General features: G+C 38.2%; 1 protein-coding gene across 3 annotated transcripts; it reads right to left on the bottom strand.

Annotated features, from left to right (window-relative positions):
- Positions 1 to 104: 104 nt before the first annotated feature.
- Positions 105 to 19,918, bottom strand: LOC137495814 (uncharacterized). 3 transcript variants are annotated; one of them, XM_068221594.2, is made up of 6 exons: positions 19,473 to 19,918; positions 19,260 to 19,398; positions 14,026 to 14,891; positions 9,100 to 9,541; positions 4,292 to 6,244; positions 105 to 663 (listed from the first exon to the last, which is right to left on the bottom strand). In XM_068221594.2, the coding sequence occupies exons 2-6, from the start codon at positions 19,360 to 19,362 to the stop codon at positions 341 to 343; spliced, it is 3,687 nt and encodes a 1,228-aa protein (XP_068077695.2). In that variant the 5' UTR covers positions 19,363 to 19,398; positions 19,473 to 19,918; the 3' UTR covers positions 105 to 340. The 3 variants fall into 3 exon arrangements, with proteins under 3 accessions (XP_068077695.2, XP_073809771.1, XP_073809776.1); XM_073953670.1 differs by having other exon boundaries at positions 9,223 to 9,541; XM_073953675.1 differs by lacking the exon at positions 4,292 to 6,244.
- Positions 19,919 to 21,588: the final 1,670 nt, after the last annotated feature.

Raw genomic sequence — 21,588 nt, 5'->3', positions numbered from 1 at the left:
ACATTCGTTTAAAATTAAAGCTATTTTTGTTAATGCCAATATTAATCTTCTTCTTGAACATCTACGGTAGTATCTCAAATAATTACCACACATTCAAGTGAATATGAACTTATATATAATGTAAATTTATTTTAATTACATACTTTTAATATGTAACTTTACACATGTACGAGACAACGGAAAACAAATTGATAGGCTTAATCTCTTGACAACAAACTGACAAAAATGATTCTTCTCACCATTTGATATAATCAACTCGGGGCTTTGAGAACTTTGCTCAAACATCTGCTATTGACAACAATTATTAAGGTTAATAAATTGTAACATGAACATAAAAAATTCAATCAGTCTCCTCTCCGGTGACATCCACCTCCTCCTCTTCTTCATCATCCTCTGACTCATCCTCTAGGTCCAGTGGACTCTCAATGGTCAATCTGACGATCTGTCTAGCTGCCAAAAGCCCTAAAGGAGAGCCAACAGACCCTTCTACATCTACCTCAATGTCTTCCTCATCAGGCTGAGTGTCCTCTTTTGAATCAGAGCTGGGCAGCAATGTTGAGACCTCTTCAGTGCACACATGTGGCTTCTCAATGCTTTTAGCTTCAGTTTGGACACAAGCAGCATCTGTGCTTATTATTTCCTGTGTGTTTTTTGCTGTCAGCACTACAAGGACAAAACAGAAATCGAGAATATTAATTATTATTATCAGAGAGGAAATATCCACACTTGAAAAAGTAAACCTTAGGTCACTCTATAAGCCCAAGTTTTCTTGTTAAAAAGTCACTTTGAAATCATGATTTACAATGTTGAGCAATGTTTTACTAGTGAACATTGTTATTTGTTTGGTGAATAATTAATCTGTGCAAGTTAATACACTGGAAAAAAAGTTAGTTTTAGTAATCTTCAATCAAAGTCTGACTATTTGCTTCTGCGTTTGGAGTGGTGGTCCTTCTCTGATGACATCAATTTGAAGGTACATCAACATCAGTAGGAAGTACATCAACATACTGAAATAAAAGTCATAGCAAATTCTGACTGACGCAGACTTGAACATATTCAAACATCAACGTATAAATACTTCGATATAATATTCAATCCTGGGTATTCTGATGTGTCACACTGTAATCTCCTGGGTTATTCTAATTATTTGCAGAGCTTGCTGTCGCAATTGGATGAATGCAGCATGTGACTTGTCTACATACTTTATTGAGCACTGTTGTTTTTCATGTTATACATTGTAGACCAGGGTTTCACAAACATTTTAGCCCGCGACTCCCAAAATAACAATGCCAGTGACTCGCGACCCCCAATATCCTCTGAGGTGGGTATAAATACAGAAACCTTGCATGCAAAGGTGCGCACACACACACACACCAATTGACCCATGTCTATACTTCGTTAAATTTTTTTTAATGTATGCGAGTGCTGTAAAGTGCCAGAAAGATGCTATTGACGTATCTGATGCTATTGCTGTGTCTTTAATATAATGTAATCACCCCAGGAGTCCTAATCCAATTGAACTAGTAACTATAAGCTACTATAGTAACTTTATAGTATAAACTACTATTTTATCTTCAGTATCTTATTGATAAAATATGGTAATTCTAATGGTTTAATATAACTAATTTGATTTTTGGAAATTAACAAGCTCCGTCTTCATTGTCCCAACCCCTACTTTTTAAACCACTGTTATAGACTATACTATGAAGTTGACAGTAAAAAGCTGGCCTTAATCCCAACAGTGGAAACATAGATAATGTGAGGTACACGTTTGTCTGTCAACTGCTAAGCATCCAACCAATAATATTGAAACACTGCATTGTTTGACACTGGTTTTTCCACAGCAGTAACTACATAGCATTGGTTGTAAACCTGCTTCTGCACTTTAGGTGTAAAAGCCAAAGTAGCGAATCAAACTAAAGCACAAAACTGGAATATCGAATAAAACATTTGTGATGAGTTAAAGAGATGATGATAGTCACTTCCTGATAAATTACGCCAAACACCAAACAGAAAAACTAAATTTGCTGTGGCAGGAGACACCGCTGTGGGCCTTTTTTCTTACATAATAAATTAGTTGCCTCAGAAATGCAATGAATGGTGGCTTTTGGAGGTGACTAAATGAGTGCAGATGCTCAAGAAACATCTGAAAGATAATCAGTGCTTAATTTGTAAATGAATGATTCCCCGAACAAAACCAGGAAATAAAAATTACCGTGACTAACATCCGCCAAACAATTTCAGTTTTCCCACAACACGACGTTACCAAGCAGTTATAGTGAAAAAAGCATAACATTTCTAAACGGTCTATAACTATTATGTGCCATATAATGTTATGGGTCAACCATTAAAAAAAAAAAAAAAAAAAAACATGCAGCTACAAACATAAATTGTATAAAACACCACGATTCAGTTCATGAACATCACTGGCATTCAGGTCATTTCATTATTATGTGCCAAGCGAAAATAACTCATACACATCACCCTGGCTACGTTGTTTTACTTTCTCAACAATAAAATGAAAACATGATTTAAGGAACTGCCTATTTTCATTTTGATATTAGCAACTTAACAGACAGCAGAAATGTTGAGGCGTCGTGCTGCATTTATGAGCATCATCTTCACTGTGTGGATATTTATAACAAGACAGAGCCAATAACAACTGCCTCCTTTCATTTTCATTGAAAATACGAAACATACCCTTTCTTTTGCTGAATATCAGTTTTAATAATCGATAATGGCCATTATAAAAGTATAACATACAATAAGTTTATACATTATAGGAAATAAAGGCAAGCGATCAGTCAATATACAGAATGTAGGCTATGTGGGTACATTAATTATCAACCTATCTTTGCGCTTAGCCAAAACGCGTTATCTGAGAACAGGTAATAGATTCCAATGACCAAAGTCTGGGAATATGTTGTTAGACATAGACAACAAGATGAATGAAATATCACGTTCAATAAATATAGTGAGATTAGATCCAGCGAGAGATGCTTGATGAGCAGTCCGACGAGCAGAGCTCTCATCTGGGTAGATAGGCTGCACCGCTTGCCTGATAGTGTGTGTGTGGTCACGTGATGTGCGTTTTCAGCGTTTTGGTGTGGACGGAGAGCTGTTCAGAAACGCTGGGTGAAACGCTAGTGTGGACTTGGATCGTTTTTATTTTAAAACGCTGTTTTAAAACTAAAATGCGCTAGTGTAAATGGGGCCTCAGACTCAGTCACATTCTTTCTCTCTCTCTCACACACACATGCAGGTATTCACCACCCAAAAGTTAATGCCGGATCAATGGAAATAAACACTGTAACGCAAAACACATATCTGAATTTGCCTGGAACAGGATCCAGCAAGATCCGGCTCAAATTAAGCACTGAAGATAATAATACCAAACCACATTGATGACTGACTTTGGCTAAGGATTTTAGAATGACCAATACAACATTTGAGATGTTTTATAATTTGATCTGTCCACTAGTTTTTTCATAAATGCTATACCATCACCAGTGCTTAGTTTGTGAATTGCGAGGTCCCGGAACAGATCAGAGTCGTGCACGAAAGTGAAGAGTGGGGTGGTGAGGGTGTTACGGATGAAAGTAAAGAGGGTTGGGGAGTCGCGGAAGACAGTGAACAGTAGACGGGGGAGGAGGGTAGTTGAGGAGGGGGATCGGTAAAATGAGGTGCGAATCCTGATCCAGAGTGTTCCAGCATAAATTAAGCCCTGACTACCATGCTTATTTTGTTATCACATGATCTAAAAAAATAAATATATAAATAAATAAATTTAAAAAAATAATAAAAATTTTTTTTTTTTTTTTAAACTTTTTTTTAACTTTTTTTATTTGCATGCTGGAATTTGTTCAGTATATCTTTTTTTTTTCATAGTTGTTCATAAACATTAACAGATAAAAAGTTTAACCTACTTGGTTAAGTGCAAGTTTTTAATGTGCATTCTCAAATTTTATGAGCATCTTTCCATTTCAATTAAGCGTCTTTTTATACGATATTCCAAAATACACACATAAATCACCAAACTCAATTCCTGGAGGGCCACAGCTCTGCTCCAACCTTAATTGAACAGTTAATCTACTAGTGTCTAGTAGTCTTGAACACCTTGAGTAGTTGGATCAGCTGTGTTTGATTAGGGTTGAAGCAAAACTGTGCAGAGCTGCGGCCCTCCAGGAATTGAGTTTGAGATCTATGATAAAACATAGCTAATGACAATAATGTGGGTAAAGCTTACTGTGTGAATATGATTTATGTACAAGTCTAAATTGATCAATATTACCTCTATTCGAAGGATCATCGGCAATCATAGGACTTGCAATACGTCCTTCGTTCAGTTCCTTGTCCTCAGCAGCCTCCGCACTGTACTGGTCCTCTTCCACATTAATTTCATCATTGTCATCATCCCAGCCATTAGTGTTTTCCCAGCACACATCACCCGATGCAAGCAAAGCCTTTTCCTTTACAAATTTATGAGCCCTCAGAATGTCAGTTTCTTCAGACACTTCTTCAGGCATCTCGATGTCTTTGTACGTGCCTAAATCCTCCTCTATATCTTCCAAACAATCAGTCAGCCACTTAACACCCTGGTCCATGTCTTTTTCGTTGTCCATGACCTCAGATGAAGGCTCATTAGGAGCTAAGTTTGGCTGAGAATTTTCACACAAATTGACTTCGATCTCCGTCAGTTCATTGGTAGTAACAACACAACCTGTCTTCATGTGCAACATCTCATCCTGATCATCACCAGGCATCATGATATCCTTCACGATGTCCTCCGCAAATGTTAATGGCACAGAAATCTCAATTATTTGGTCCTGTATATTTGGAATTGAAGGTGCATTATTTAATTCAGTGATGACATCTTCTTCTGGACATGGCAATAGAGATTTTGTTTGGTTTGCAAATACTTCTTTGTGTACTACATCATTTATCATGGCCTCTTCTTTTGCACAAATGCCATGATCAATCTGTTTAATGCTATTCGTGGCTAATTTACTGTTTTTATCCTCACTTTTGCCTCCTCTAGACTCCTGAAGCCAGAAAGACGAATCTTGCAGATTTGATGTTTGTTGTTGACCGATGGTCTGAGAACTTTGACTTGTAAGGCTCGGAAGAGTCTGATGAAAAATCTGATCGAGAATGCTTGGTCCTTTTCCATGATCTGTATGTTTTACTTGAGAATTTACCATTGCAGAATTGGCGTTAACATCGGCCATTTTCATTTCTGTCGACGCCTGGAGAACTGATAGTTCTCTGTGTTCAATTTCACAGTTTGTCTTAGTTTTTTCCACCTCACAATCACCTTGTCCAGAAGGCAAAATTTCATTGTTACACAAGGAAACATCTGGTATTTTGAATTTTCGAGGTCTGCCACGACGACTTTTTGCAACACGAGTGACTTTTCGTTTTGGTACAACATCTACATGTTTGTGTTGTTTAGCGTTTGTTATCTTTGGCCTTTTCCTCCTGATGGGTGAAGAAGTGTCTGTTTTCCTTTTTCCCTCTACAGCCATTTTTCTGTTTGAATTGATTATTCGGGCGCTGACTCTTCGTGCATTATTGGTTAGCAGGTCATCACTTTTAGATTCCATTAGCTGAACCTCAGCTTCATTTTCATGATTTTGACACTGATTCGCTGTTGACCTTTGAGTCTGACCTCCGGTCTCTCTCTGTTTGGACTGCTGAGTAGCATCACTCACATCAGGCTGAATAAGGCTTGAGCTGCTCCCATGTGTTAAACTATTTTGTGAACAGGAAGTCTTCAATTTTTGCGTTTCTTTGAGGTCAGGTCTTGATCGATTTTGGCAGGCGATGTGGTCACGCTGTGAACGTGGGCAAGAGGAATTAATCATTGAGCTTAGAGGGAAGTCCAATTTCACGGGCGATTCAGAAAGCCAAAAGGGATAGTTTTGCATTTCAGGGTCTTGCCTATGTGATGGGTTTTGTTTAGGAGTGTCACTGTCTCCATTTTCGGATTCAAGGGGGGAAAGGCATCGCAGTAGTTTGAATTCTGGCCACTCAGCAGGTATGTAGGTCATAGGATTGGCTCCAGAAGAGGGCTGGTTTGGGGCAACTGTGGTTTTTGGGGTTAAAAACAAGCCTTCAACCAGTGAAGGATCAGAGTTTCTTACCACAGTTTCCAAATTGTTAACTGTGTTCAAGTTGTCCTGTCCAGGTGACAACAGAAGCTCCACTGCATTAGTGCTTGACCGATTTTGAAAGTCTATGCTGTCTGAAAAATAATGGGTAAAGTCAGGGTAAAGAGCTCTTTCTTTCTTTCTCTTTTGCTTTCGTTCTTTCTTTCTTTCTTTCTTTCTTTCTTTCTAAAAGTGTCCCATTAAGTGTCTGCATCAAACTAAATAAAACCACAAAAGTAAAGTGTCTGCTTTAATGTTACAAATATTTCTTCAAAAATTGGGTGAAATATTGTTCCACTGTCATTGAGCATAACATATACAGGCATGTGGAAAAGACAACTTTTTTTTTATTAAAATAGGTTTATCGTTTATGTCAAAAGATCAAGGAAATACAGGAGAAAGAAAATGACAACTTAAAAAGTAGATTGGCAAAGGTCTGAGCCAATAAACGATATTATATCGTACTGCAATAAAATTTATGTCAATAACAATAAGCTTTGGACTTTATTAACTCTATATTGATCTAAGCACACAGCAGAAATGTGCAACAATGAGAATCTAGTAGGGTTGTCACGGTACTGGAATTCGGTACCAATTAATACTGAAATTTTAAAAACGTCCATTTCCTGCTGTTGAGTACTTTCTTTAATAGCGCTGACTTGCCATTGTATTCAAGTGCTCAACAGAAATGACTTTGATTAGCCGTGAAGGTCATCAGTTCACCAAACTCACAGCTGTTTACAGAGTGTCACCACAGATACAGGGACATTTCCGTTGAACACAATTGTAGATCAGTCCTGTTTAAGAACATGCTCAACAGCGGGAAATTGATGTTTTTAAAATTTTAGTATCGATTTGTACTGAATTTCAGTATCGTGACAACCCTAGAATCTATTCCTCTAACCCTAGAAAAAGTGTGTTGCTATTAGGATATGCACCAATTTTTTGGCCAGTGAAAATAGGTTATGCAATTTAACCCTCTCATTTTTGGGGCTTCAGTCATTGTTGGGGTAACTCTTTTAAATCTGGAAGCATTAACAACTGATATCAAAATATACATCAATATTGTTTAAAATGGAATAAAGTTATTGAGAATGCATTTTGGCTATATCCCCCATCCTTTGATTGCAAAACTTAATCGACAGCTTTAAATCTACTTAAAAAACAGAAAGTAACTCACATACTTGCAGACCCTGGGCCCAAGATCCAATATCAATACGTCATCATACCAGCAACGAATTGCAAACCCAAGGTCAAGGCAAGGTAAGCTTAGGTGATATAATGTAGGGCAACTTTTCAATAAGTTTGAAATTAAAAATTATAAATTATGATCCATTTATTAACACAAGTACCACATTTGTTTCCATTTATGCTTTTTTTTATACTTCAGGATTTAATATAAAATTGTTTATTTTATTTTCTGTGGACACTTATTTTTATTGACCCAAGATTTATCGCAAATTTGGATTATGTATGTATAGAGAGTGTTGTCACGATACTGGAAATCGATATTAATCTGCACTGAAACTTTAAAAACGTTCATTTCCTAAACTAACATTTGAGCGCTGTTGAGTGCATTCTTAAAACCACTATTCGCTATTGTGTTCACATGCTCAACAGAAATGACTGTGATTGGCAATGAAGGTCATCAATTCACCAAACCCACTGCTGTTTACTCAGTGTAACTACACATACAGGGACACTGGAGCAATTCATTTCAATTAACCGGACTGTTTATAAGCTCACATACGAGCGATCCGCTGATGAATCGACTGATCTTTATGGCTTTAAAATGCTCCAGTGTCCCTGTATCTGTGGTTACACTCAGTTAACAGCGATGAGTTCGGTGAAATGATGACCTTTACGCCCAATCACAGTCATTTCTGTTGAGTACGTGAACACAATGGCTGTTTCTCAATTCCAAGAACACAGAGAATGGACCTGGGTTCCTGTGGAGACCGGTCTTGCCAGGTGTCCTCGGAAGAACGAACTCACGAGATCGCGAGGGCAGAGAAATGAGAGGGTCCTTTGAGAAATGCATTATGGGATATGGAGGAAAAATATTTGTTGACAGTGCTTATTAACAGAGAGGTAGGAAAAAAACATGACCTGATGGATTGTTGGTAATATTTCCGCAAGATGACCATGATGCAGCTTAGCTAAATTAATTCACACCTCCTCCTGAAGTGACGTTCGATGCATTAAAATTTTGCTTTTAAGCCGCAGCCGTGCTTCATTCTCCAAATGTATAGTTTGTCTAAAGCAGGGACACAATCAGTCAGTGTAGTCGTCCCTCCATAGTAAAAAGCAACATTTTGTGTCTGCCGGTTTGTTTACTTGCGGGAGTTCATTGCCATTTTCCCACACATGAATTCTGACCAATCGATAAGCAGTTTAGGAACTATGTTCAACAACATCTGACCAATGAGAGATGTGGATTTTGTCAGATGAGTGCATTTTGGTTCTTTTCAACTGGTTCGGACCAAAGCCAGCAGTGTGGTGTGAAAACCGCCCAAAGAAGGCAGAAAATGCAACACTGTATCATTTATTGTCCTTGGTTCGAACCAAATTAACCGAACTACAGATGTGAAAGCACCCCTAAGAATGCACTCAACAGTGCTCAAATGTTAGTGGGAAATGGACGTTTTTAAAATTTCAGTACTGATTGTTCGACAGTGAAATAAATCTTGTCAGAAAGAAATTAAATTTGGATCAAGAATGTTGAATGGTTGACACTGGAACTGAACTAATACTAAACTGACTCAAGCTAAACAAAGACATTGCTTCAAATGATGAACTACCTGAAAAATTACTTCAACTTGTGCTTCAACTGTAAATATACTGTAAGTCCTATAGGAATAAAGATCACTTGACTTGTTGAATTCAAGGAGCACCAAAAATAATTTAAGCACACAACACAAACCAAAGACATTGTAAAATGATGCTTTACCTTCACTTTTTTCTCCAGGAGACCCAACCGGTGCTGTTTTTTTGCTAACATCAGATTTCCTCATCTCTGGCTCACTGCCTTGCACAAAAAGACAAGCACTTTGAGAAGAGCCCCTTTGCCCACCTTTCAGGTCCTGAAGAGGATCTAGCTGGGCTTGCTCATCCAGATTTCTTTCCAGAGGCATCAATGGCAGGATGTTTAAGCCCATCATGAACATGTCCTCCAAGAGCATGGCAATTTGTTCATCAGATTCCTCTGCTTGAGGAGAACTCGAAGGTAAGGCTGGTATATCCAAAGGTGAAGAGACCAACACGTGATGTGGAGTACGAAGACATTTATCTGAAGACGCATGTGTGGAAGAATTGGAGGGTGAGATAGTGAGGTCTGTTGGCGGGGTGAGAGTACCAAGACTTTGACCAGGAAGTGTACCAGACGGGCAGCTCTAAAATAGTAGTGAAAAAAAAAGTTTATTATTTTGAAAGGAACGTAATGGCCCATTTGCACTGAGTTTTATGGCTGTTTCTGCGGAGAGTCTAACAGTATTCGATTACAGAAATTAAATAATCAAATGCAAATTTGGAATTTGCATATCTTGCAACTATTGCGCACACATATTGCGATATCAATGCTCAAACAATATATTGTGCAGCCCTAAAATACAACATTTATAATTTGTAAATAATCTAAGCAGCACTTTATAAATCTCTGGAAATAAGTCTCTAGAGCATTTATTTGATATTATTAAATATTCCTACACTTCAATATATATTTTAATAATTTTTCTACAAAATTTATTTAAGTTTTTTGTGCTTTTACTTTAGTGTTAACAAGATCCTTAGCACAAGAAGGTATAACCCTATGCTAATTTAGTTTATAATAAATAATTAAAATGTAATAAAATATTTCTTATTACTACCACAGTTACAAATGAAGGATCCCTTGATGAAAAAAAGATTTAAAAAGTTGATTAAAATTTATTTAAGTTAAATTATTTTCTTAATTTTTTCTCTTTTTTTTTTAATGTAAAAATGTTCATACTGATGTGAATATTAGGGATGCTCCGATCTATCGGCCAGAGATCGGTATCGGCTGATAATCACATTTTATGACTCAACAGGTACTCACTAATTTGGGGTGTGTTTCCCAAACAACGGCATAACTCATGGCTGAACTATCATAGTACGATGCATTTGGGAAATTAACAATATAGTGAGTGTTTCCCCAAAAACGTAGTTTTTCTTTTACAGATCCATCGTTTGAACCAAGTTAGTTATAGTGTAAAACCTACACAATGATGCTCTAAACTGGGCAAAGTAAAAACTTCTTTAGAGAAAATGGCCATAATTTTTTTGTATAAAGTTATATTGTTTAACACAAACACTTAAAAAAAACAATATTAGTTTTGATAAAAGCCTGTACTTGTTTTCATTTTAACTGAAATAAATGTAAACGGAATATATAGGGCCTAGGTTTCCTTTACAAATAATATAAAACAATTCATTACAAAAGCTAACACGTATTCTAATCTCATATACAATCATTCATTCATTTTCTTTTTGGCTTAGTCCCTTTATTAATCTGAAGTCGCCACAACAGAATGAACCGTCAACTTATTCAGCATGTGTTTTTCACGCAGTGGATGCCCTTCCAGCCGCAACCTATCATTGGGAAACCCATACACACTCATTCGCACACATACATACACTATGAACAATTTAGCCAACCCAATACAACTGTACCGCATGTCTCTGGACAATGGGGTAAATCAGAGCACATGGAGAAATCCCACGCGAACACAGAGAGAACATGCAAACTCCATACAGAAACGCCAACTGACCCAGCCAAGGCTTGCACCAGCGACCTTCTTGCTGTAAGGTGACAGCACTACCTACTGCACCACTGCGTCGCGTCATATCCAATTATATGAATTGTTAATGGTTGTAATTTACAGTAGGGTATTAATAAATGTAATAATAATAAAATAATAATTAACATTTTATTATTATTATTAAGTAGGGTATTGTTTATTTATTTATTTTTTGAAAAGTCTAATTTTACAATTTGACATTCAAACCACTGCAGAAATGTTCTAACCAACAGGCCCATGTAAATACAGGTACAGACATATATATTAATGAATAACCTACTATAAATTAAAAGCATTAGCGTATGCTTTATATTTTGTTTTCACAAGTTTTGAAGATGTAAACTCCACTTATAAATAATAGGTCACCTATAGCTTTCATCATGAGCCCCGGCTGAGTTCAAAATAGCATAAATGTTTTCAAAGTGTAGTGCAAAAGCAATACGATTGTCAATATGAAGATGAACTGAACTGTAAAAAAAACTTTTAGAGAGCAAATTACATGTAAGAGTGATGACTTTAATGTATTTTTTTTTTTTTTATCTTTCCAAGTTTAAATGCTGGAACGTTCAAAAGAAATAGGGCATAGGGGGATAACGCGCAATACAACACTGCCAAGAACTCTGCTTCTAACTACAGCTCTACAGGTGTAGTTGCAAGCATACAAGGTTGCAAAGCAGTTCTGTTATTCTGTGTTTTCAACAATATCGCAAGTTCATTAAATCCTGGCTGAAAATATTACAAGTTGTATATATTTTGTTTATATTTGTAATATTTTATTTAACTTGAATATTTAATATTATAACTTATTGTAATATATGTATTGTAATAAGAAGAGTTTATGAACCTATTTCCTTTTATTTAAGAAATAATGGATTTAAAGGTGTGGTATTTAACTCCTTATCCATCAAATGTGCACTCCAAGCTTCATTGATACATGTTGCATTCTTCTCCCATAATTTGCAATGTTTTCAAATTGCTTTATTAGTGATTTTTCTGGCCATTTTTTAATCTGTTTCTTCTTTTTTGTTTGGTAAAGTTGCTTCTGACCATGACATGTCCACACTAAATGGTTAACTATCTTAAGCTTATGTATAATACTTGGATTAAAAATGTGCTTCATGCATTATAAAGCTTGAAGGCATCAGAATTGGTCCTTGGTATCAGTCAGTCATCATGACAAGGAAACAGTACTTGTTATCAGCTGCAAAAATCCTAATCGGAGCATCCCTCGTTAATATTAAAGAGCCCATATTATGGGTTTTTGAAAATACCCCTCCATGTAGTGTGTAACACAGCTCTAAGTAAAGTGAAGTATCCAGCTAAGGCTTAAATCTGTAAGAATACAGTGTTTAAAACGGTTGATTCATCTATAAAAGAGTCGACTCATAGTGCTTCAAACGAGTCGCCTTGATACCGATTCATTAGGTGTTTCGCCATGACGTACGAACGAAACCAAGTTATTCACGTGCACGCGCAAACCCGGGAGATTTCAAACCTGAGGCCCCGCCCTCTGACATAGAAACCCAGACACACACACACACATTGAACGTCACACTGCAGATGGATATTATATTGAGTCTCTACCCAAAGATGAAACATCAGCATTATAACCAAGCAGTTGGAAACTTCTGGAAGCTACATGCTACAAAGAATACTTCATCGGCGTTTGTTGAAGGAAGGATCAGTAAAGAGTAACTTACTGATGGACGTCAGGATGGGTTTCTTCCATTTCTCAAGTGTAAGTACGTGCGGTTAAAGTTGCCTCGTTGACTCTAGCTTGCAAATGTATTTAGTTGTGATTTGTTACTTGTAACCGCGTGTACTGTATCAGGTTAACTGGCTATATTCTCTTATCGCGTGCAAAGTCACGTTAAAAACGCGACGCGTGTTGCTTTGTTTATGGAGCTCCGTGCTAGAGTTCTGCTCCCGCAATTTATTCGGAAATTTATTCCCGCGGCACATAAATCTGGCGCGGGGACAGCCGCGGGAATAAATTTCTGAATAAATCGTGGGAGCGGTCGGTAACGGGTTTAATTTGGGACGGGAGCGGGCTGTCTAGCAATATCACAGATATTGCTATGCGAATTAGAAAGAGAGAGTCTGCTTGGTGCTTGTGTGTTAGTGCGCACGCGCGCGTATGAGAGAGAGAGAGAGAGAGAGAGAGAGAGAGAGAGAGAGAGAGAGAGAGAGAGAGAGAGAGAGAGAGAGAGAGAGAGAGAGAGAGAGAGAGAGAGAGAGAGAGAGAGAGAGAGAGAGAGAGAGAGAGCTTTGTGTGCTTGGTGCTGTGTGTGTGTGTGTGTTTATACAGACAGCTTGGCTGTCTGGACTGTATAGCTGGGTGATTTTTGGTTGTGTTCTCCCCCGCTCTTTAGCGGGATCGGGCACGGCGGGCAGAAAACGGAGCGGGTTCTCAGGCTAAAACCTGGCGGGTGCGGTCAGAAGCGGGAGCGTTATCGTCCGGAGGTGTGTGTGTGTGTTTGTGTGTGTGTGTGTGGCAGCTAAAATCCACGCCTACACTATCGAGCGTGTATGAACTGTGATTACTTTTTATATTGCTGATTAGCTGTTTGGCATTTCACTCTCTGACTGAAGGCAGTCGACCAATCGCGACAGACTGTCATCGGTCCAATCAGCGCAGATTAGCTTCGCGCTAAGGAGGGGTTTGGGAACAAATGAATCAGTGGACGATTCATACGAGAGTCGCTGGGATAATTAGGTAAAAATAAATGCAGATTATAAGACCATGAAAGTGTTTTTTGACCTTGCATGCATATTAGACTGTTGTTGGAGACCCTTACAACCAAGATATGACCCTATTTCATGTATAATATGGGCTCTTTAATTATCAGTTATTCATGTTTTAGTTATTCACACACACACACACTTTGTTTTATTGACCAAATTCTGTAACACATGGCAAAAAATATATTTTGAAATATAATTGGCGGTTCATTCCGCTGTGGCAACCCCTGATTAATAAAGGGACTAAGCTAAAAAGTATTAATAAAAACTAAATAAAATATTAATAATAAAAAAATAAAAAGAATAATAATTCTTACCTGCGTTTGAGGTGCACACTCTTTCACTTCTTCTGCATTCTCACTCTCGCCTTGGACAGAAACAAGGAGATTGCTTTCCCAGCAAGCTCCTCTCCTTCTACTCAGTTTGATCTTGACTTTAAGCTGGTCCACTTGGGCCTCTTTTGGTTCAGAAATACCTCTTTTTTTCTCTAAAAGTTTCTGGAAGTCCTTGCCTGATACTCTCCTACTCCTTTCCACCACTTCAATTTGTTTCGTTTTTGTCCCTTCAATGTTATAAACCTTGATCTGAGTTTGTTGCCGAGTTATTCTCCTAAACTGGCTTTCCCTCTTTGCCGTTTTCCAACTCCGTTTAGTCTTTGTGTTTCGACGGTTCGCTACCGACGCTTCCGTATGGTCAGCGTGGGAAAGACCAGTCACTTTATTGACCAAATTAAAACCTTCAGTTCCATTAGCTTCATCATGTAATGAAGATGGCGGCAATTCATGGTCCAACAAGCCACAAGTTTGCACTGAAGTTGCAGTGCTGTTCTGCACTTTCAATGGTTCAGGCACAATTTCACTCTCCTGGCTCCTCGGGCAATCTTCCGTCTGTACGCCAGTCTCCAAAACGCCCTTTTTAACCAACACTCGCTTTTTTTCCAAAAGACTTCTAAGTCCAAGTCTGAGGGCAGCAGCCATTATTCTCTCATGCTCACTCCAGCTCTCGATCTCCATTTCTCCAGTGTACAGAAACCCCACCAGCTTCAGCAAAGCATGAGATCCCACAGCCTCCAGGTTCAGCAGCCGGTTCTGTCCCGCGTGTGGAGCAGGAGAAGAGGACAGGATTCGCGAGAAGACGGGGCTTAGAGCTGCTAAAACACAACTGTGAGCTGGAACACACACACCTGAGGAGAGTAGAAAAGATATTTCAAGAACAGGCAACATAGAGCCACAGAAAACATACTGCACTGGGCTTAATAACTATACAAGAACCTAACTGTTCTTGCCTCCTCATAACTGTGCGAAGGTGCAACAACCTGTCAATCATAGGACATCATCTCAAAAATGCAAACCACAATGATTCAATTCTCATTGGAAAAAATCTGTACATTACTTACCGTAGCTTATTGATTTCCATAAGCGTATAGGGGAATATTTTTACCCTGACCAAACTTATATCAGTCACTTCTAATAACTTTTAGTTGCACAAAACATCTAATTATGCTGTCTAATATTGCCAACTAATACACCACCTGACAAATATCTTGTTGTCGATCCCAGTTGTAAGAGCAGCAAATAATAATATGACTTCTAGTTGATCGTTTGGAAAAGTGGCAAGATTAATCATTCAGATTTCTCATCTGCTGAACTGCATCACCATCATCACAAATACTGCAGAAGACCTATTTGAACCCGCATGGACCCAAGATTCTCACAGAAATCAGTCAAGTTTGGTGAAGGAAAAATCATGGTTTGGGGTTACATTTATAATGGGGGCGTGCGAGAGATCTGCACAGTGGCGTAGCGCAAAATGCGGAGGCCCCCCTGCAGGGATCGCTGACTGGGCCCCCTGATGAAGAGGGGGGGATACGTCATACGTCAATTTGCATATCACTGTCATCTAGTTTTACCGTTTCTGTTTGTTTAACAGCCTATGGTTAATAAAGGGGTATTTATAATTGCACTACACTTTATATAAGCATGTTTATTCACTACATTTATTGCTGTTTGAATACAGTATGTCAGTATAGATGTGTAGTGAATGTGCAGTAATCTCTCATATGTAATAAACTCAGAACAAGTTCAGAAACTGTCACTAAAATATCTGTGATTGTGAACAAGAAAAGAATAAACGATCCAATTAAATTGTTAAAATAAAGGAGAAGTAGATCGGTTTGACTGTACAAAAGAAATACCTTCACACTGCCTGTGCTAAATCATTTGTCGTCGGTATGCAGAGGGGTGATCTGCTCTCGGGCTGCAGGTGGGAGAGGCTGCTGTACGAGGACTGACTGGGCCGCCTGTCAGTGCTGTGAGGCAGGGGAGGGGCCGGCGGCATCACACGCAGCTCGTTGAGAAGAGTAGGGACGGTACAGTATGGACAAATGACAGTCTAAAAAAATCTCCAATAACACACAAAAAAGTCGCTAGATTTGTCGCTAGGGGGGTCTGAAAAGTCGCTAAATCTAGTGACAAAGTCGCTAAGTTTGCAACATTGGCGGCAAGCAATCAGAATGAAGTAGTCCACCGCTTGAGAGGTGTTCAGAGAACACAGACCTGTGAACTTTGGTTCCGACCACAGTTGTTCCCAAGAGTTTGATTATTGCGGTTGCCGGTGGATTTTTAATTATTGAAAATCGCGATAAACCGGGGCCCCCTAATCACGCGGGGCCCCCCCGCGGTGCGTGCCCTGCGGGCCTATCCGCTACGCCACTGGATCTGCAGAGTGGATGGCAACATCAACAGTCTGAGGTATCAAGACATTTGTGCTTCCTATTACATTACAAACCACAGTAGAGCGCAAATTCTTCAGCAGGATAGCGCTCCTTCTCATACTTCAGCCTCCACATCAAAGTCCTAAAAGCAAAGAAGGTCAAGGTGCTCCAGGATTGGCCAGCCCGGTCACCAGAAATGAACATTATTGAGCATGTCTGGGGTAAGATGGAGGAAGAGGCATCGAAGACGAATCCAAAGAATCTTGACAAAGTCCTGCAAGAACGTTTTCTTTGCCATTCCAGATCACTTTATTAATAAGTTATTTGAGCCACAGCAGAGCTGTATGGATGCAGTCCTCCAAGTTCAAGGGAGTCATTCTAAATATTCATTCTTTTTCTACTGCAGCATGACTTTATATTCAACACTGTACATTATTTCTTTTAAATGACAAGACTTTTGTCTAAGCAAACTCAGACCTTATTGTCCTTATTACAAAATCAAGCCATGATCATATTTGATTTTGGTAAAAATAAGTGTAATCCTGAGGCCTTTGCCTTTCATATAAGCCACTTCTGATAGCAAATGATCAACTAGAAGTCAAGTTATTATTTATTGTTTCTAAAGCGTGGATAGTCGACAAGACTTTTGTCAGGTAGTGTAATTCCCATTGCGTTATTTTATAACAGAAATGTAAATACATTGGATAGTAGCACAAACTGCTTTATTGTTTACAGACATTTGTTATTTTTAGCTACTGACTTTTAATGGAGTCAAAAGTTTCGCACATTTACAAAAAAAATTTTGAAATAATGTGGATAATTTAGGTAGCAAAAAGGTCTCTGCAGTCAGCAAGCTCATCAACTACCGAATGAGAAAAGCACAAGTCATTCATTTTCCTTTGGCTCAGTCTCTATTTCAGATGTCACCACAGTGGAACTGCCAACTGCAAACTAGTCCAGCTAGGGCAATACGATATTACTAAATATTGAGATATTTTATTTTTCTGCAATAAATATTGTGATTTAAATACAGTTTCACAAGATAGTTGAATAGCACAATTTGACGCTTTTCTGGGGAGTCTTACAGTATTCAGGTACAGAAATTGAATTATCACAACGTATCAAATGCTTTTGAACCCCATATTATGATTCAAAGTAAACACGATAAACGTTTAGAAAGGCAAACACAGGTGATCTGTTGGCCACGTGAACAGCTGCATCACAAATCACCTCATGTCAACCGAGTCTTGCAGTAGCTTATCCAGCGTTAGTGATGTTTTGCTTTCAATGACTCGGAATGTGTGACTCAGTTCATCAAAAAGAGTCGTTGACCGATTCGCCTTGTGTGCAGGTTAACAGTTTCACCAATAGGTGTCGCGGTGTGTTTGTGTTGAATAATAGAAATTCACTTTGATAATATTGTTTATAGATATTTATTGTATTTAGGTGTTGAATGAGTTTGTGGAATAAAACAGCGTCCGTACAACCTTTTTAATGGGTATACACAGCTAGTGTTTTAAGGCAATGATAAACTTCTGGTGAAAGCTTTATATGTGACTATTTAAAATTTTATAAGCTTCCTTTTACAGCATCGATTTTGTCATGTAATTACAACACATTCAACACTTTGCTTTGTCTTATTTCTAGTCTGTATATTTAAACAAAATTCTTAGGTCAGGTAAAAAAAATTGTTCAATTGTTTTGTTTAAAAATTCAGATAAAACAGGGGCAAAATTAGAGTTTTTTTTCTTAAAACAAGCTAAATTATTTGCTAGTAGGGTACGTTAAATAATTGTATTTTCACTTTGAGATGTAGATATTTGGATTAGAAACAAAGACAAAAATTCAAAGAAAACTTTTAATTAAATTGGATAAATTCTGAATAAATACAGTGATTAAATACAATTCTGTAGCTTCTGGTCGACTATAATCGAGACTTAACATTGCACATCTTTGCAATATGACAATTGCGGATGGGCACATTGCGATATCGATGCTAAAACAATATATTGTGCAACCCTAAATCCAGCATGTTTTACGCAGCGGATGACCTTCTAGCTGCAACCCAGTATTGGGAAACACCCATACACACATTCACACATACACTACAGAATATTTTGTTCATTAAATTCACCTATAGCACATTTCTTTGGACTATGGGGGAAAACAGAGCACCCGAAGGAAACCCACACCAACACAGGGAGAACATGCAAACTCCACAGAAATGCCAACTAGTCCAGGGAAACGAGCCAGTGACCTTCTTGCTGTGAGGCGACAGTGCTAACCATTGACCGCCCCTAAGCACAAATCAAATTAGCAAAAATATTGGAGCCATATTTAACTGTTTTGCTACTGAAATCTTTAGACTTGAATAAAAAAAATGCTTTTTAGGAATGATGCTAGAATACAGAGGGAAAAAATCATTATTGGCTTATTGAGGTTTTACAATTGATGAGAAAGTGTGTGAGGTGAATATAACTTGACAATACTTTAATGTTTGGCTCTACAACGTAATTTAGACACGACTATTATCCAAAAAATCCATTTTTAAACTACTTTTTGAGTATTTTATTTCAAATATGCTTCGAATAACTAGATAAAGTGTAGGGTGAAGGCCTGTGCAGTTTTGAGGGAATTATTCTTCGAATTGTGACAATACATGCAGTACTATTTAATGATGTGTAAAAATAGTGTAGATTTAGGAAATTCAGTGGTAGTCTCTGTCATCAATATTAGGCTACCAACTAATGTACAACTCAGAAATCATTGCAATGACACCAGGGTCTTCAAACGATCTGTTTTCAAAGTGATAAAGCTGACACATGAGTCTGCTCTTACCCTCGGTCTGCAGAAGTGTGTCACAGAAGACACTTCCCTGCTGCTGTTTCTGGAGTTCACCAAGAAGGAATAAAGCAAAGTCAGGATGCTGGTACTTCCACATGCTGGCAGCAACTTCAGACTGAGCTACATTTAGAGACTGCAAAACATAAACACCGTTAACGATGCAGGAATACAAGCGTTCCACAGTTTTCCAAGATGTGTTTTACTTACTTCGCGTTATCAGTTCAGATCCAACATCTGTAGCCCACACATTCCAGGACCATTTGGGTGCAAACTTTTGGATTGGTTTTTAAACGGCTTCGAAGAAACTCTTTTAGAGATGTCAGTGTAACAAATACTGAGGCCTAACTTTAAGCAGGTAATTATAAACTAAATTCAACACACTATTTTGATGATTTTTCGTATTAAATGGCGAGTATATGTAGTAGTTCACCCACAGTCCAGATGAAGAAGGCCACAACATTAGTGAAGTGATCGTGAAATCGCGTTTCTTCAAGTCCACGTGCTTCACCAGTAACGTTACTTGCTTTGAACCCCATATTGTGATTCAAAGTAAACACGATAAACGTTTAGAAAGGCAAACACAGGTGATCTGTTGGCCACGTGAACAGCTGCATCACAAATCACCTCATGTCAACCGAGTCTTGCAGTAGCTTATCCAGCGTTAGTGATGTTTTGCTTTCAATGACTCGGAATGTGTGAATCAGTTCATCAAAAAGAGTCGTTGACCGATTCGCCTTGTGTGCAGGTTAACAGTTTCACCAATAGGTGTCGCGATGTGTGTTTGTGTTGAATAATAGATATTTACTTTGATAATATTGTTTATAGATATTTATTGTATTTAGGTGTTGAATGAGTTTGTGGAATAAAACAGCGTCCGTACAACCTTTTTAATGGGTATACACAGTTTTTTAAGGCAATGATAAACTTCTGGTGAAAGCTTTATATGTGACTATTTAAAATTTTATAAGCTTCCTTTTACAGCATCGATTTTGTTATGTAATTACAACACATTCAGTTAAATAGACTTAAGCTATCATTTATTTGTTTGTGCAAGGCAGCAAAATTTTGGCTTTAGCTTGGAGTGATAAGTTAAGCCCCGCCCATTTATACAAGCCCCACAGCCAAGTCACGCCCCGTTTATTTATACATATAAAATTATAAATATATTATTTTTAAAAATACTTTTTAATATATGTATTACAAATTAGAGTATCATTACTATTAAACAATTATTCTACTATAAATAAATAAATAAACAATTCTAAATGTAACTGTAAAACAATGTAAAGATACAACTGAAGTGATATGCTAAAAAGCAAGAAGGTCACTGGATCTAGTGACACATGCACTATAGAGGAATTGATTAACTAAATTGGTTGTAGCACATCAGTTTGTGTGTGTGTGTGAATGAGTGTGTATGGGTGTTTCCCAGTACTTGGTAGCGGCTGGAAGCACATCCACTGTGTAAAACATATGCCGGAAAAGTTGGCAGTTCATTTAGCTGTGGTGACCTCTGAAATAGAGACTAAGTTGAAGGAAAATGAATGAATTAATATTAATTTAATTAGAATGAAATTCTACAGATTGTATAGAACACAAAAATATGTTTTCGGCGCTCGAAAACTTCGACGTAGTGTGGACAGAAAACTTATGCGTTTTCAAACTAAAACTAAAACTGTGATCCACTGTGCGACCCCGAAGTGAAGTGGTATAAACTCAATAAGTCTCTCAATTACTTTCTGACATTAAAATAGGACGCAAATACCTGCAATTCTGAGGCCCACCACAAGATGACGTAGGAGTGTGGTTTTAAAAAATAAAAAACAAATTAAATCATCATCTGCTTTTCTGGGGCCGGGTTGCAGGAGGCAGCAGATTTAGGAGAGAACCCCAGACTTCCCTCTCCCTAGACACTTCCTCCAGCTCCTCTGGGGGGAATCCCGAGACGTTCCTAGGCCAGCCGAGAGACATAGTTCCTCCAGCGAGTACTGGGTCTTCCCTGAGGCCTCCTCCCGGTGGGGATATGCCTGGAACACCTCCCTAGGTAGGCCTCCAGGAGGCATCCGAAACAGATTCCCAAGCCACCTCAGCTGACTTCTCTCGATGTGGAGTAGCAGCGACTCTACTCTGAACTCTTCCTGGGTGACAGAGCTCCTCACATCATCTATAAGGGTGCACCCTGCCACCCTGCAAAGGAAACTCATTTAGGCCACTTGTATCCAAGATCTTGTTCTTTCAGTCATGACCCAAAGCTCAAGACCATAGGTGAGAGTAGGAATTTAGATTGCCTGGTAAATCAAAAGCTTTGCCTTTCAGCTCAGCT

Source organism: Danio rerio, chromosome 1, assembly GCF_049306965.1.
Source record: "Danio rerio strain Tuebingen ecotype United States chromosome 1, GRCz12tu, whole genome shotgun sequence".
NCBI classification, from domain to species: Eukaryota; Metazoa; Chordata; class Actinopteri; order Cypriniformes; family Danionidae; genus Danio; species Danio rerio.
Note: the sequence above shows the minus strand (reverse complement) of the source record. Positions and strands in the feature narration are given on the sequence as shown.

Bases quoted from the DNA above. Each gene is read 5' to 3' on its own strand.
- LOC137495814 (XM_068221594.2), bottom strand. From the start codon at position 19,362: ATGTGGAAGTACCAGCATCCTGACTTTGCTTTATTCCTTCTTGGTGAA. The intron at 14,892-19,259 runs GTAAGAGCAGAC...TACTCTCCTCAG, and splicing joins CACACTTCTGCAGACCGAGG to GTGTGTGTGTTCCAGCTCAC. The intron at 664-4,291 runs GTAATATTGATC...TTGTCCTTGTAG, and splicing joins CGATGATCCTTCGAATAGAG to TGCTGACAGCAAAAAACACA.